The sequence below is a fragment of the Oncorhynchus mykiss genome, chromosome 10 (assembly GCF_057628025.1).
Source record: "Oncorhynchus mykiss isolate SJ-2025 chromosome 10, ASM5762802v1, whole genome shotgun sequence".
Lineage (NCBI taxonomy): Eukaryota > Metazoa > Chordata > Actinopteri > Salmoniformes > Salmonidae > Oncorhynchus > Oncorhynchus mykiss.
In genome coordinates this window covers 2,894,512-2,909,928 of record NC_143031.1, presented here as the reverse complement: position 1 = coordinate 2,909,928, position 15,417 = coordinate 2,894,512, and the positions used below count along the sequence as shown (strand labels likewise).

The window sequence follows — 15,417 nt, the reverse complement described above, 5'->3', positions numbered from 1 at the left end:
GAGAACTGGTAAACTCAACACTAACTATAGGTGAATAATGAGAAAAGGCTGACCTGAGAACTGGTAAACTCAACACTAACTATAGGTGAATAATGAGAAAAGGCTGACCTGAGAACTGGTAAACTCAACACTAACTATAGGTGAATAACTGCTTATTGTAAAGTCTACACAATGTCTCCCCCTTGTGGGAGTAACAATACTTTGGTAACTTTATGACCAATATTTTATTTATTTTTTGTTGGAGAGGATAATAATGGGATGGAAATCCTTTTGAGTTACATGTCCTTAGGAAAAGCTTATATTCGCATAACAAGGTTGTTGGTTGAAGTTTATGCCTTTATCTCATTGTTCAATCAATGTCGGGGGTATTCGTAATTTACTCAAACGTAAGGCTATTTTCCTATAATGCAGACTTTTACTTTCTACAAGAGACTCATGCTTGTCCTTCCGATCTATCTTTTTGGAAAAATCAATGGGGTAACAATATCTGGTTATCATATGGCAACAACCACTCTGCAGGTGTAGCAGTTTGAATAGGTGCATTTAAAGGGAATGGCATCAGTAGTAAGAATCACCACTCTGCAGGTGTAGCAGTTTTAAGAGATGCATTTAAAGGGAAGGTCATCAGTAGTAAGACTCCCCACTCTGCAGGTGTAGCAGTTTTAAGAGGTGCATTTAAAGGGAAGGTCATCAGTAGAATGAAATAAAAAATAAGGTTTTATTTGTATTATTTCTCCTTTCTTATTTTTATTGGTCACACAAGTTATGGCACTTCATATAAATAAGGATAGTTTTAGGGGTATTCAGATACAAGACAAAGAGATAAAATGTTCACAATTGGCTGACGACACCACCATTTTATTGAAAGATCATGCCTTCTCACGTGTATCAGGTTTATCTCCGAATATTAGGTGCTGTTCTTCTCTTAGGAGAAATATAACAATACTCCAAGTGAAACTGTTGAGGATTTTGTAGCCTCAATAAAACTAGAAGGAATTTACATTTTAAACTATAAATGTAATAACATGTATATAAGGAAACTATGTCAATATGTTACTATTCCCACTGCTAAAATGTACTGGAATGCAGCCCTAGGACAAGGTAACTGGAACAACGTTTCGTTGTTGTCTGGTAAATATTGTATATCTAATAAGGTGAAAGAAGTATCAAACTCAATAATAGAATCTACCCTGTAAAGACCTTTATCATACACACATTCTAATTAGCTGTTGATAACAAATGTGTTGTGGTTGTGACCCAGAGACTCTTCACCATTTATTTAGGGACTGCTCTTATGTCAGAAGATTTTGGAGTTAGAAGATTTTATTTTAAAAGAAACGACTATTAATGTTAATTTGAAAGACTGATATTATGTTTTATTTTGAACCAAATGATATGGACCCTGATTGAACTTTCATTGTTCATTTGTTTATTTTTCCTGGAAGATTCTTTGTCCATAAAATGAAGTGGGCAGAGAACAAACCCCTTTTCACATTATTTAAGCTTGATTTGAAAATAATATTTAAATTCTTCACTTAAATGTAAAAACTAAAAAGCAATACGCACCATAAAAGTATTTGACAAATTGAAAATGAATCTCGATATGTAATACCCGTCTGTTAGGTTTATGTACTCTTGTTTGTATATTTCTGAGGGGTTTTGTATTTGTTGTGTTCATAATAAAAAATGTATAATTAAAACAAATAAATAATAATATATATTTTTTTTTATTAAAAAATTATGACATGAAACTTCCGCTTTTCTTTTTTATGACGTATTTCCTGTATTGTCTGCGACTGTCTGTCGCCGAACCCGCCCAAGTTCGAAAAAAAGAAACATGTCGGGGAGAAGAGCACTTTGCAAAGATTCAAACGTGACATATGAAGTCACCGTCAACGATGGAGTTTATGCTGACTCAACCATCATTAAGGACAGCTCTAAACAAGGGAAGTTCGTAGAAGACGATGATAGCGACCCACCGGTCGTCTTTTTCTGCGGGAGTTGCAAGTTGCCTGTCGGTGACTCGCTGTCTTGGGCTGGGAGTGAGGACGAAAAAAATCAAATACTGCTGAAACGTAAGTGGATAGCGGACTACATTGTAGATTTGGTTAGTGTGATAGCCTTGGTTGTGTCAGCATACAATGCAATACTCATTGTCGTGTCTGTTTTGACACTGAACAATGGCATTGAAGTCCCCCGCTGCAGCGCCCGGCTTTCCCAGATGGCGAAACGAGGTTCAAATTGTATTTGTCATCTGCGCCGAATACAACAGATGTAGACTTGACGGTGAAGTATTTAACTTTACAGTGGGAGTCCTTTCCCAACAATGCAGAGTTAATTAAAGATGCAAAATGCAGACATCGCTCCGTCCGACATTTCCTGGTTACAACAGTTTTTAGAAGTTGTCCTAATTTCATTTCTGTGACAAAACGAACAAGGATAGTGTGTAGAGGAGAATCATTTGTACCTTCTTAACTACTGTGAAATATATTTTCCTTCGTCCAAAATAATGTATTTTCAGCTGTTTTGAAACAAAACCAAAAAGTAAAAGACGCTAAAAACGGAAGCTAATCGCGGGAAGCATAGAAATAGTGCAGAACAGATCTACCGCTTCTTAGACTTGCTTTCAATGACACATCTGTAACTCACACTTTTTTATGTGAATTTGTTCTGGTCTCCTTAAAGAAAAATGACTTTGCAGATTAGAAATAACATGATTCGTTAGAATCAGAGCGGTTTGTTTGTTCTACATAATACGTTTTTGGACCCCGAAGAAATGATGTCGGACGAGCCGGGCTGCGTTCAGAAGGGCTGTCTAACTTCCAGGTACAAATTTATTTCTTAAGAATCCTCATTCGCTGCTGCCGCAGGAGGAACATTGTCCGATGTTGAGATGTGTCTGTTACTTGAACCCTGTGAAGCATTTATTTGGGTTGCAATTTCTGAGGCTGGTAGCTCTAATGAATTTATCCTCTGCAGCAGAGGTAACTCTGGGTCTTTCTTTCCTGTGGCGGTCCTCACGAGAGACTGTTTCATCATAGAGCTTGATGGTTTTTTGTGACTGCACTTGTAGGATCTTTCAAAGTTGTTTACATTTTCAGGATTAATTGACCGTGTCAAATTTGTCCTTCCTCCTGCTGAATGCAGCCCGGCTTGTCCGACGTCATCGGTCCCTACCCATATGAAAGTAGCCACAACGGTGGAATTTGCTGTTTCCTTCAAAATAAAAGTCCCTCCTCCACTTTGATTAGTCACAGAATGCCACGGGTGTGGATTTAAGCATCAAATGCTTGCTTACGAGCCCATCCCAAGGATGCAACGTTAGAGAAATATTAACATAGAATACACTAGAATGGAGCTATGTACAGGGAGTACCAAATTAACTAGTGGAATTATGCCATATTTGGACTAAGTACGGCTAAACAAGGTTGCAATGTTGCATCATTTAAAATGACTATAATTCGTTTGACAACAAACCAAACTGTTAATCCCACAGTGGATGTATTGGACTGTATTTGCATCGAGGGCGTACTTGGTGCCTTTTGAAAGTATTCAGACCCCTTCACTTTATTCCACATTTTGTTACTTTACAGCCTTAATTTAAAATAGATTTAAATTAAAAAAATACTCTGCAATCTACACACACTACCCCATAAGGACAAAGCGAAAACAAGTTTTTGGAAATGTTTGCAGATGTATTACGAATAAACAACAGATACCTTATTTATATACTCTAAATTGAGCTCAGGTGCATCCTGTTTCCATTGATCATCCTTGATGTTTCTATAACTTGGAGTCCACCTGTGGTAAATTCAATTGATTGGACATGATTTGGAAAGGCACACACCTGTCTATATAAGGTCCCACAGTTGACAGTACATGTCAGAGCAAAAACCTGGTTCCATCCTTACGGTGAAGCATGGTGGTGGCGGCATCATGCTGTGGGGATGTTTTTCAGCGACAGGGACTGGGAGACTAGTCAGGATTGAGGCAAAGATTAACAGAGAAAAGTACAGAGATAGCCTTGATGAAAACCTGCTCCAGAGTGCTCAGGACCTCAGACTGGGGTGAAGGTTCAACTTCCAACAAGACATCGACCCTAAGCACACAGCCAAGACAACACAGGAGTGGCTACAGGACAAGTCTCTGAATGTCCTTGAGTGGCCCAGCAAGAGCCCGGACTTGAACCTGATCTAACATCTCTGGAGAGACCTGAAAATAGCTGTGCAGCGATGCTCCCCATCCAATCTGACAGAGCTTGAGAGGATCTGCAGAGAAGAACGGGAGAAACTCCCCAAATAAAGGTGTGCCAAGCTTGTAGCGTCATACCCAAGAAGACTTCACGTAGTCGGTGTCAATACTTATGTACATGTGATATTTTAATAAATTAACACAATTCTAAACCTGTTTTTGCTTTGTCATTATTGGGTATTGTGTGTAGATTGAAGAGAAACATATTTATTAACATTTTGGTACAAGGCTTTAACCTAAACAAAATGTGGAAAAAGTCAAGAGGTCTGAATCCTTTCCGAAGGCTGTGTTTATGAACTGTACAGCCTTAACCCATTTCATGGGTAAAATCCATAGGTAAACACCCACAGTACACTACTATGTAGAGTTCACACACACATATTACTGTCTTCGTTCTATTGCAGGTCTCTGAAACTACTGTGAAATTATCCTTATTAGCTCTGAATGATCAATACACGTAATAAATTGACTTGTGAGCTAATGCAGTGGGTTAGTTAATCTACTTGGTGACCCCTGCCCTAATGCAGTGGGTTAGTTAATCTACTTGGTGACGCCTGCCCTACTCAGGGGGTTAGTTAATCTACTTGGTGACCCTTGTCCTACTCAGTGGGTTAGTTAATCTACTTGGTGACGCCTGCCCTACTCAGCGTATGTGAATTGACACTAATCTCGCACGCAAAGTTCGACTCCGTTTTGGGATTTCAGTTTGAATCATTTATAGAAAAGATTTTACAGTGATACCCGGGTCCATGTGCCACCCGGTTCCATGTGCCACCCGGTTCCATGTGCCACAGCGAGGGGTACATGATGGAATTGGCAAGACCACAAACACATCTTTGATCAGGCTTATGTCTAAGGACAAGACAGATTGATTTCCTAATTAGATATTGTTCTCCCAATTTCCCAAAGAGACTGAACAATTCCCTCTTTTTATATTGCAGGTGTCAGTGACAATGTTTTGGTTGGCAAAGAAACTCACTTCTCCGGTACCTGTAAGAAGGATCTAGGCTGGTAAGCGAGCGTATGTCTGTTAGCGTATGTCTGTTTGTCTAGCTAGCTGCTAATAACCTCTGCCAAATTCCTCACTGTTTACCTTCGTAAAGTACTAACTGTGTCACATTGTGATGGACTATAGGGTTAGATTTAGAGGTCGACCGATTAATCGGAATGGCCGATTTCAAGTTTTCATAACAATCGGAAATCTGTATTTTTGGACACCGATTTGGCCGTAAAAAAAAAAGAAGCTAGGCAAGTCAGTTAAGAACATTCTTATTTTCAATGACGGCCTAGGAACAGTGGGTTAACTGCCTCGTTCACGGGCAGAACGACAGATTGTCAGCTCGGGGATCCAATCTTGCAACCTTACAGTTAACTAGTCCAACGCTATAACCACCTGCCTCTCGTTGCACTCCACAAGGAGACTGACTGCCTGTTACGCGAATGCAGTAAGCCTAGGTAAGTTGCTATCTAGCATTAAACTTATCTTGTAAAAAAACAATCAATCATAATCACTAGTTATTAACTACACATGGTTGATGATATTACTAGTTTATCTAGCGTGTCCTGCGTTGCATATAATCTGATTGAGCGGTGGTAGGCAGAAGCAGGCTCGTAAGCATTCATTCAAACAGCACTTTCGTGCGTTTTGCCAGCAGCTCTTCATTGTGCGTCAAGCATTGCGCTGTTTATGACTTCAAGCCTATCAACTCCCGTGATGAGGTTGGTGTAACCGATGTGAAATAGCTAGCTGTTAGCGGGGTGCGCGCTAATAGCGTTTCAAACGTCACTCCCTCTGAGACTAGGAGTGGTTGTTCCCCTTGCTCTGCATGGGTAACGCTGCTTCGAGGGTGGCTGTTGTCGATGTGTTCCTGGTTCGAGCCCAAGAAGGAGCGTGGAGAGGGACGGAAGCTATATTGTTACACAATACTAAAGTGTGTATATGTATATATGAACATCCAATAGTCAAAGGTTAATGAAATACAAATGGTATAGAGGGAAATAGTCCTATAATAACTACAACCTAAAACTTCCTACCTGGGAATATTGAAGATTCCTGTTAAAAGGAACCACCAGCTTTCATATGTTCTCATGTTCTGAGCAAGGAACTGAAACGTTAGCTTTCTTACATGGCACATATTGCACTTTTACTTTCTTCTCCAACACTTTGTTTTTGCATTATTTAAACCAAATTGAACATGTTTCATTATTTATTTGAGGCTAAATAGATTTTTATTGATGTATTATATTAAGTGTTCGTTCAGTATTGTTGTTAATTGTCATTATTACAAATGCATTTTAAAAATCGTCAGATCGGTATTGGCTTTTTTGGTCCTCCAATAATCGGTATCGGCGTTGAAAAATCATAATCGGTCGACCTCTAGTTAGAATGGTGGAACCCGGTCCTATAGGGTTAGAATGGTGGAACCCGGTCCTATAGGGTTAGAATGGTGGAACCCGGTCCTATAGGGTTAGAATGGTGGAACCCGGTCCCGCGGTGGTTAGAAGGGTGGAACCTGGTCCCGCGGTGGTTAGAATAGTGGAACCCGGACCCGCGGGTGATAATCTGAAAACAAGACTCCCTAAATTCTATCAGCATATCGAATGTGCTACCAGGGCTGGTAAAACCCTGGATCATTGTTATTCTAACTTCTGCGACGCATATAAGGCCCTCCCCCGCCCTCCTTTTGGAAAAGCTGACTACGACTAAAACAGGAAGCTCCCGCGCCCAGGTCTGTTCAACGCTGCTCCGACCAATCTAATTCCACGCTTCAAGATTGCTTCGATCATGTGGATTGGGATGTGTTCGGCATTGCGTCAAACAACATTGATGAATACGCTGATTCGGTGAGCGAGTTTATTAGCAAGTGCATCGGCGATGTCGTACCCACAGCAACTATTAAAACATTCCCAAACCAGAAACCGTGGGTTGATGGCAGCATTCGCGCGAAACTGAAAGCGCAAACCACTGCTTTTAACCAGGGCAAGGTGACCAGAAACATGACCGAATACAAACAGTGTAGCTATTCCCTCCGCAAGGCAATCAAACAAGCTAAGCGTCAGTACAGAGACAAAGTAGTCGCAATTCAACGGCTTAGACACGAGGTATGTGCCAGGGTCGACAGTCAATCACGGATTACAAAAAGAAAACCAGCCCAGTCACGGACCAGGATGTCTTGCTCCCAGACAAACTAAACAACTTCTTTGCTTGCTTTGAGGACAATACACTGCCACTGACACGGCCCGCAACCAAAACATGCGGGGCTCTCCTTCGCTGCAGCCGATGTGAGTAAAACTTTTAAACGTGTCAACCCTCGCAAGGCTGCCGGCCCAGACGGCATCCCCAGCCGCGTCCTCAGAGCATGCGCAGACCAGCTGGCTGGTGTGTTTACGGACATATTCAATCAATCCTTATCCCAGTCTGCTGTTCCCACATGCTTCAAGAGGGCCACCATTGTTCCTGTTCCCAAGAAAGCTAAGGTAACTGAGCTAAACGACTACTGCCCCGTAGCACTCACTTCCGTCATCATGAAGTGCATTGAGAGACTAGTCAAGGACCATATCACCTCCACCCTACCTGACACCCTAGACCCACTCCAATTTGCTTACCGCCCCAATAGGTCCACAGACGACGCAATCGCAACCACACTGCCCTAACCCATCTGGGCATGAGGAATACCTATGTGAGAATGCTGTTCATCGACTACAGGTCAGCATTTAACACCATTGTGCCCTCCAAACTCGTCATTAAGCTCGAGACCCACCCCGCCCTCTGCAACTGGATCCTGGACTTCCTGACATTCAAAACAACAGAAATCCCATAATTAAAATTCCTCAAACATACAAGTATTTTACACCATTTTAAAGATAAACTTCTCGTTAATCCAACCACAGTGTCCGATTTCAAAAAGGCTTTACTGCGAAAGCACACCAAACGATTGTTAGGTCAGAGCCAAGTCACAGAAAAACACAGCCATTTTTCCAGGCAAAGAGAGGAGTCACAAAAAGCAGAAATAGAGAAAATTAATCACTAACCTTTGATCTTCATCAGATAACACTCATAGGACTTCATGTTACACAATACATGTATGTTTTGTTCTGTAAAGTTCATATTTATATCCAAAAATCTGAGTTTACATTGGCGCGTTATGTTCAGTAGTTCCAAAAACATCCGGTGATTTTGCAGAGAGCCACAACAATTTACAGAAATACTCATAATAAACATTGCTAAAAGATACAACTGTTATGCATGTAATTATAGATACACTTCTTCTTAATGCTCTGTGTCAGATTTCAAAAAAACTTTACGGAAAAAGCACACCATGCTTTTTCTGAGCTCAGAGACCAAAACGGCCAACAAGATATCCGCCATGTTGTGTAGTCAACAGAAGTCAGAAATGGCATTATAAATATTCACTTACCTTTGATCTTCATCAGAATGCACTCCCAGGAATCCCAGTTCCACGATAAATGTTTGATTTGTTCGATAAAATTCATCATTTATGTTCAAATATCTTCTTTTTGTTCGGCGTTTAGCCCAGTAATCCATATTCATGACTAGGTGCAGACAGTCAAAAGTTCCGTTACTGTCCGTAGAAACATGTCAAACGATGTATAGAATCAATCTTTTGGATGTTTTTATCATAAATCTTCAATAATGTTCCAACCGGAGAATTCCTTTTGTCTTAAGAATTGCAATGGAACGCAAGCTAACTCACGTGAACGTGCGTCACGAGCTCGTGGCTTTCTGGCAGTCCTCTGACTCATTCCCCTTTCATTCGCCCCTCCTTCACAGTAGAAGCATCAAACAAGGTTCTAAAGACTGTTGACATCTAGTGGAAGCCTTAGGAAGTGCAATATGACGCCATAGACACACTGTATTCGATAGGAAAAGAGTTGAAAAACTAACAACCTCAGATTTCCCACTTCGTGGTTGGATTTTTTTTCTCAGGCTTTTGCCTGCCATAGGAGGTCTGTTATACTCAGACATCATTCAAACAGAAACTTCAGTGTTTTCTATCCAAATCTACTAATATCCTATGGGGAGGCAGGGTAGCCTAGTGGTTAGAGCGTTGGACTAGTAATCAAAAGCTTGCAAGTTCAAATCCCCGAGCTGACAAGGTAAAAATCTGTCGTTCTGCCCCTGAACAGGCAGTTAACCCACTGTTCCACTTGCCTCGTTAAATAAAGGTTAAAAAAATATATCCTATCTTCTGGGCCTTGAGTATCAGGCAGTTTAATTTGGGCACGCTTTTCATCCAAAATTCTCAATGCCCTCAATTCCCTACCCTAGAGAAGTTAAGCGCTCAACACATTTCTGTTCAATTGTATTCTTCACACTATAAAACGATGCCACGGAATTCTTACCAATTCTTACCAAGTCTTGTCAGCCAGATCAGGACCAGGATCAGGATAAGGACATTTTCTACATATCATGTTTCTTTAGACCTGTCTAAAATAAACAATGGATTTATTGTGTAGGTATATTCCCCCCCATGGACATGGATTTATTATACTTTTTAAAATGTAGATGTTCAGGTCTGCATCAGTGGCTTGTGGGCTGTGTGGAAGAGGAGATGATAAATGTGTTTATTCACCGTCAATTTCCCGAGAGACAATGCTTGAAAATCACCGGCTGACAAAATTTGTGACGCCACAGCCCTACCCCGACCTACTGACCATTCTGTCATTCCCCTGTTACAGTCTGATATTCCCCCTGACCTGCCGTGTGATATTCCCCCTGACCTGCCGTGTGATATTCCCCCTGACCTGCCGTGTGATATTCCCCCCCCCCCCTTGACCTGCCGTGTGATATTCCCCCCCTGACCTGCCGTGTGATATTCCCCCCCTGACCTGCCGTGTGATATTCCCCCCCTGATCTGTCGTGTGATATTCCCCCCCTGACCTGTCGTGTGATATTCCCCCCCTGACCTGCCGTGTGATATTCCCCCCCTGATCTGTCGTGTGATATTCCCCCCCTGATCTGTCGTGTGATATTCCCCCCCTGACCTGCCGTGTGATATTCCCCCCCTGATCTGTCGTGTGATATTCCCCCCCTGACCTGTCGTGTGATATTCCCCCCTGACCTGTCGTGTGATATTCCCCCCCTGACCTGTCGTGTGATATTCCCCCCCTTGACCTGCCGTGTGATATTCCCCCCCCTGACCTGCCGTGTGATATTCCCCCCCCTGACCTGCCGTGTGATTTCCCCCCCCCCTGACCTGCCGTGTGATTTTCCCCCCCCCTGACCTGCCGTGTGATATTCCCCCCCTGACCTGCCGTGTGAGATTCCCCCCCCTGACCTGCCGTTTGATTCCCCCCCCTGACTTGCCGTGTGATTCCCCCCCCCCCCCCCCCCTGACCTGCCGTGTGATATTCCCCCTGACCTGCCGTGTGATATTCCCCCTGACCTGTCGTGTGATATTCCCCCCCCTGACCTGTCGTGTGATATTCCCCCCCCTGACCTGTCGTGTGATATTCCCCCCCCTGACCTGTCGTGTGATATTCCCCCCCCCTGACCTGTCGTGTGATATTCCCCCCCCTGACCTGCCGTGTGATATTCCCCCCCCCTGACCTGTCGTGTGATATTCCCCCCCCCTGACCTGTCGTGTGATATTCCCCCCCCTGACCTGTCGTGTGATATTCCCCCCCCTGACCTGTCGTGTGATATTCCCCCCCCTGACCTGTCGTGTGATATTCCTCCCCCTGACCTGTCGTGTGATATTCCCCCCCCCCTGACCTGCCGTGTGATATTCCCCCCCCTGACCTGCCGTGTGATATTCCCCCCCCTGACCTGCCGTGTGATATTCCCCCTGACCTGCTGTGTGATATTCCCCCCCCCCTGACCTGTTGCGTGATATACCCCCTGACCTGCCGTGTGATATTCCCCCCCCCTGACCTGTCGCGTGATATTCCCCCCCCCCCCCGACCTGTCGTGTGATATCCCCCCCCCCCCCCGACCTGTCGTGTGATATCCCCCCCCTGACCTGCCGTGTGATATTCCCCCTGACCTGTCGCGTGATATTCCCCCCCCCCCCTGACCTGTCGCGTGATATTCCCCCTGTTACAGCCTGAAAGTCCATCTGACCTGTCGTGGCTGCAGCTCTCTGCTTGGCATCGTCTACATCTCTACACCCAGGAAACTGGACCACATCAGGTCTCTGTTCTGCCTCAATGTGTCTGCCATAGAGAGGTGAGCCATGTAGCGATGTGGGGGGGGGGGGAGTCTGAGCAGGACTTAAACCAGTGACTGATAAAGTTGTAGTAAACATTGGCTGTTAAATATTGGTGATTTTCACACTGTTTATGCAGCACTGGTTGTCCTGTTTTCATGGCAACGGTCCGCAAATTTGGCTGCTGTGATTTGGTATTTCACCTAACAGAAATGGGAGTTTATCAATGTTTTTTTTATTTTTATTGTGCATATTCTTTGTAGATCTGTGTGGAAATATGTATCTCTTAGTGTGGTCTCTCTCACACCGGGACACCATCACACAGCATCTCTGACACTCAAGATGATAAATCATGTTGCCAGTAGTAACAGCCCCGCTATAATATTTTAGATGCATTTACGAGACAATAGTTTGTCTATTCTGTTGGCTTTAAAAAAAATAATTTAAAAGTAATTTGTATTGATGTAAAATCATTCTGTGGTCCGTGCAGCTATGTCCTGGGGTCTTCCAGTCAGCAGGTGGCAGCAGTGAGCCCCAAGCAGCAGCCGGTCACTCTGGAGTACAGACAGGCTGTAGAGCGACAACTGGATGAGGTAACCCTCTTTGAACTGTGATGCTTCCCATTAGTTCACTACTGTTGATCAGGGCTCTGTCATGTGTATTTGAAGAAGGTATTACTTGCAATGATCTCGTGGGAGTGGATTGGTTAAGACACACCCACATCAAACCACTCCTCTCAACACCCACCCACATCAAACCACGCCTCTCAAAACACCCACCCATCTCAAACCACGCCGCTCAACACCCACCCACATCAAACCACGCCTCCCTCACTACCCACCCACATTAAACCACGCCTCCCTCACTACCCACCCACATCAAACCACGCCTCCCTCACTACCCACCCACATCAAACCACGCCTCCCTCACTACCCACCCACATTAAACTACCCCTCTTTACTAAAGTAATTTCATGCCATACATTTATATTGAAGTAAAACTTCAGAGTTGTGCCCATTGATGAGGACATCTGGTCTGGTGGAGAGACATGCCAAACTGGGTCTTCGTTAGCCAATAGAGAGAGACCCGGGACATTGGCCTTAATCTACGAACCAATCATCTCCCACAGCAACTTCCTCCTAACCTTCCCCGTGCCTCGCAGTCCCCGTGCCTCGCAGTAGTGTGATTCGCCAAAAAATGAAATGACAAGTACTTTACTCAGTATGTCAGTCCTATAGAATTCTATGGTCACTGTGGAGATCCCAGGCTTATAGGCTGGAGACGAGGTTATTGACAAGCCAATCGTAGACACGAGGCATGAGGGCACACTGGTGGCACACTGGTACTCAGGCTTGTTCTTTGTCTGCTTAGTACCTGTGTTTGCCTTGGAGAGAAACACACACTAGATGGTGGTGTTGCTCAGGAACGGCATTCAGACACTCCTCGACACTGCACCAGCAGGAACAATAGAATGTCCTTCTCCATTTATTTATTTGTGTGTGTGGGGGGGGGGGTCTGACTTAAGGTGCCTCCCAGCTGAAACAGTTTGGCAGCGTTTGTGCATATATTATGTTTTGGACTCTGGCCGGGGCTACGGACTCTGGCCGGGGCTACGGACTCTGGCCGGGGCTACGGACTCGGGGCGGGGCTACGGACTCTGGCCGGGGCTACGGACTCTGGCCGGGGCTACGGACTCTGGCCGGGGCTACGGACTCTGGCCGGGGCTACGGACTCTGGCCGGGGCTACGGACTCTGGCCGGGGCTACGGACTCGGGGCTAACTCTTTCATAGAAAAATACTTCACCAGTCGTCTTAGTTCGATGTCAAATTGTGTCGCCTAAGATCTCTTCAGCAAAAATGTCAATTAATGGCCAATTTTCTCGAGGTACAGGATCTTTGATTTAATTCTATTTTGAAGAAGTGTATACCGACTACGCCGACTCAAATGGACAAACTACTATTGCCGCTTTTTCAAGCCAAGGTGTTTTAATGCGAACAAAGTCGTTAGACTCGACGCCAGCTGAACTGTGACGTGCTCAGACACTTGTTTCTTAATGTAGTCTGTCTGAGAGGCAGAGACCATGTTTGGGTTTCCTTTACTCAGACACTTGTTTCTTAATGTAGTCTGTCTGAGAGGCAGAGACCATGTTTGGGTTTCCTTTACTCAGATTTGTTTCTTAATGTATTCTGTCTGAGAGGCAGAGACCATGTTTGGGTTTCCTTTACTCACACTTGTTTCTTAATGTATTCTGTCTGAGAGGCAGAGAGACCATGTTTGGGTTTCCTTTACTCAGACTTGTTTCTTAATGTATTCTGTCTGAGAGGCAGAGAGACCATGTTTGGGTTTCCTTTACTCAGACTTGTTTCTTAATGTATTCTGTCTGAGAGGCAGAGACCATGTTTGGGTTTCCTTTACTCAGACTTGTTTCTTAATGTATTCTGTCTGAGAGGCAGAGACCATGTTTGGGTTTCCTTTACTCAGACACATGTTTCTTAATGTATTCTGTCTGAGAGGCAGAGACCATGTTTGGGTTTTCCACCTTGTAAATTTAATGACTTCTCATCCTCTCCTTCCCTCCCTCTCTCCCTCCGTTCTCTATCCCCATCTGTCTCTCCTCCCTCTCCTCTGTCCCTCCCTCCTTCCTTTCTTCCCCCTCCTCCCTTCCTTCTCTCATCTCCCTCCCCTCTCTAGATTAAGGCGGTGACTCTGTCTATGGGGCAGAGGTTGTTGGTGCTGGAGGGTGACCAGCAGAGTAAAAGTCAGATGTGATGATGCATCTTGACAGTGATGGACCACACTACGTCATGGGGGGGGACCCTGTGAGGTCTCACACACACACACACACACACACACACACACACACACACACACACACACACACACACACACACACACAGTACTAAGTAACTCAACCCTCCCTCCCCATTTCTACCTAAATCCCACTTTGCCCCCCCCCCCCCCCGGCGCTTCACCCTCTACCCCCCCCCTTTGTTAGTTCTGATGGGGAACAAACAGCCACAACCTGTTTGTTCCACAAGGTTTAAACACCTCTAGCACAATAAATGGCGCCCTATTCCTTATATAGTGCACTACTTTAGACCAGAGCCCTATGGGACCCTATTCCCTATATAGTGCACTACTTTAGACCAGAGCCCTATGGGACCCTATTCCCTACATAGTGCACTACTTTAGACCAGAGCCCTATGGGACCCTATTCCCTACATAGTGCACTACTTTAGACCAGAGCCCTATTGGGTTAATTATTGAAATAGGGTGCCATTTGTGATGAAGCCATTGTTCCCTCCAAGCGGTTTGTGGTTTATGTCAAGTTGAGACTGTTCTGTGTGTTAGAACTCATAGTTTGGATACTGTTAACTGTTCTCTGTGTGTTAGAACTCATAGTTTGGATACTGTTAACTGTTCTCTGTGTGTTAGAACTCATAGTTTGGATACTGTTAACTGTTCTCTGTGTGTTAGAACTCATAGTTTGGATACTGTTAAGTGTTCTCTGTGTGTTAGAACTCATAGTTTGGATACTGTTAACTGTTCTCTGTGTGTTAGAACTCATAGTTTGGATACTGTTAAGTGTTCTCATAGATCATGTGACTCTAAACAAAACATTCATAAATAGAAACATGTCCTGTTGTCTTAAAGTTATGCTTCCATTCTCTTTGTCTATGATGGAATTGTATTCAACGTGGCAGTTTCCAGGACACAGATTTAACCTAGTCCTGGAATTAAAAGCATTTTCTGTTTAGTCTGTTTGAGAAACTGCCCCAAAATGTTGAACCTAATTCCATCATAAATAGTTGGCTAACTCCTTGATCCTGCTTTGTAGTTTCCCCTACTGGACTAGGCTTGTGTCTGGGGGAAACTAGGCCTTTATATCCCCTACTGGACTAGGCTTGTGTCTGGGGGAAACTAGGCCTTTATATCCCCTACTGGACTAGGCTTGTGTCTGTGGGGAACCCAGGCCTTTATATCCCCTACTGGACT

The 15,417-nt window shown here is 44.1% G+C and overlaps 1 protein-coding gene across 1 annotated transcript; it reads left to right on the top strand.

Moving 5' to 3' along the window:
* The first annotated feature begins 1,777 nt into the window (after positions 1-1,777).
* mis18a (MIS18 kinetochore protein A) lies at positions 1,778-15,074 on the top strand. Its single transcript, XM_036989439.2, has 5 exons — positions 1,778-2,075; positions 5,193-5,262; positions 11,318-11,440; positions 11,911-12,013; positions 14,113-15,074. The coding sequence occupies exons 1-5, from the start codon at positions 1,838-1,840 to the stop codon at positions 14,188-14,190; spliced, it is 612 nt and encodes a 203-aa protein (XP_036845334.2). The 5' UTR covers positions 1,778-1,837; the 3' UTR covers positions 14,191-15,074.
* Positions 15,075-15,417: the final 343 nt, after the last annotated feature.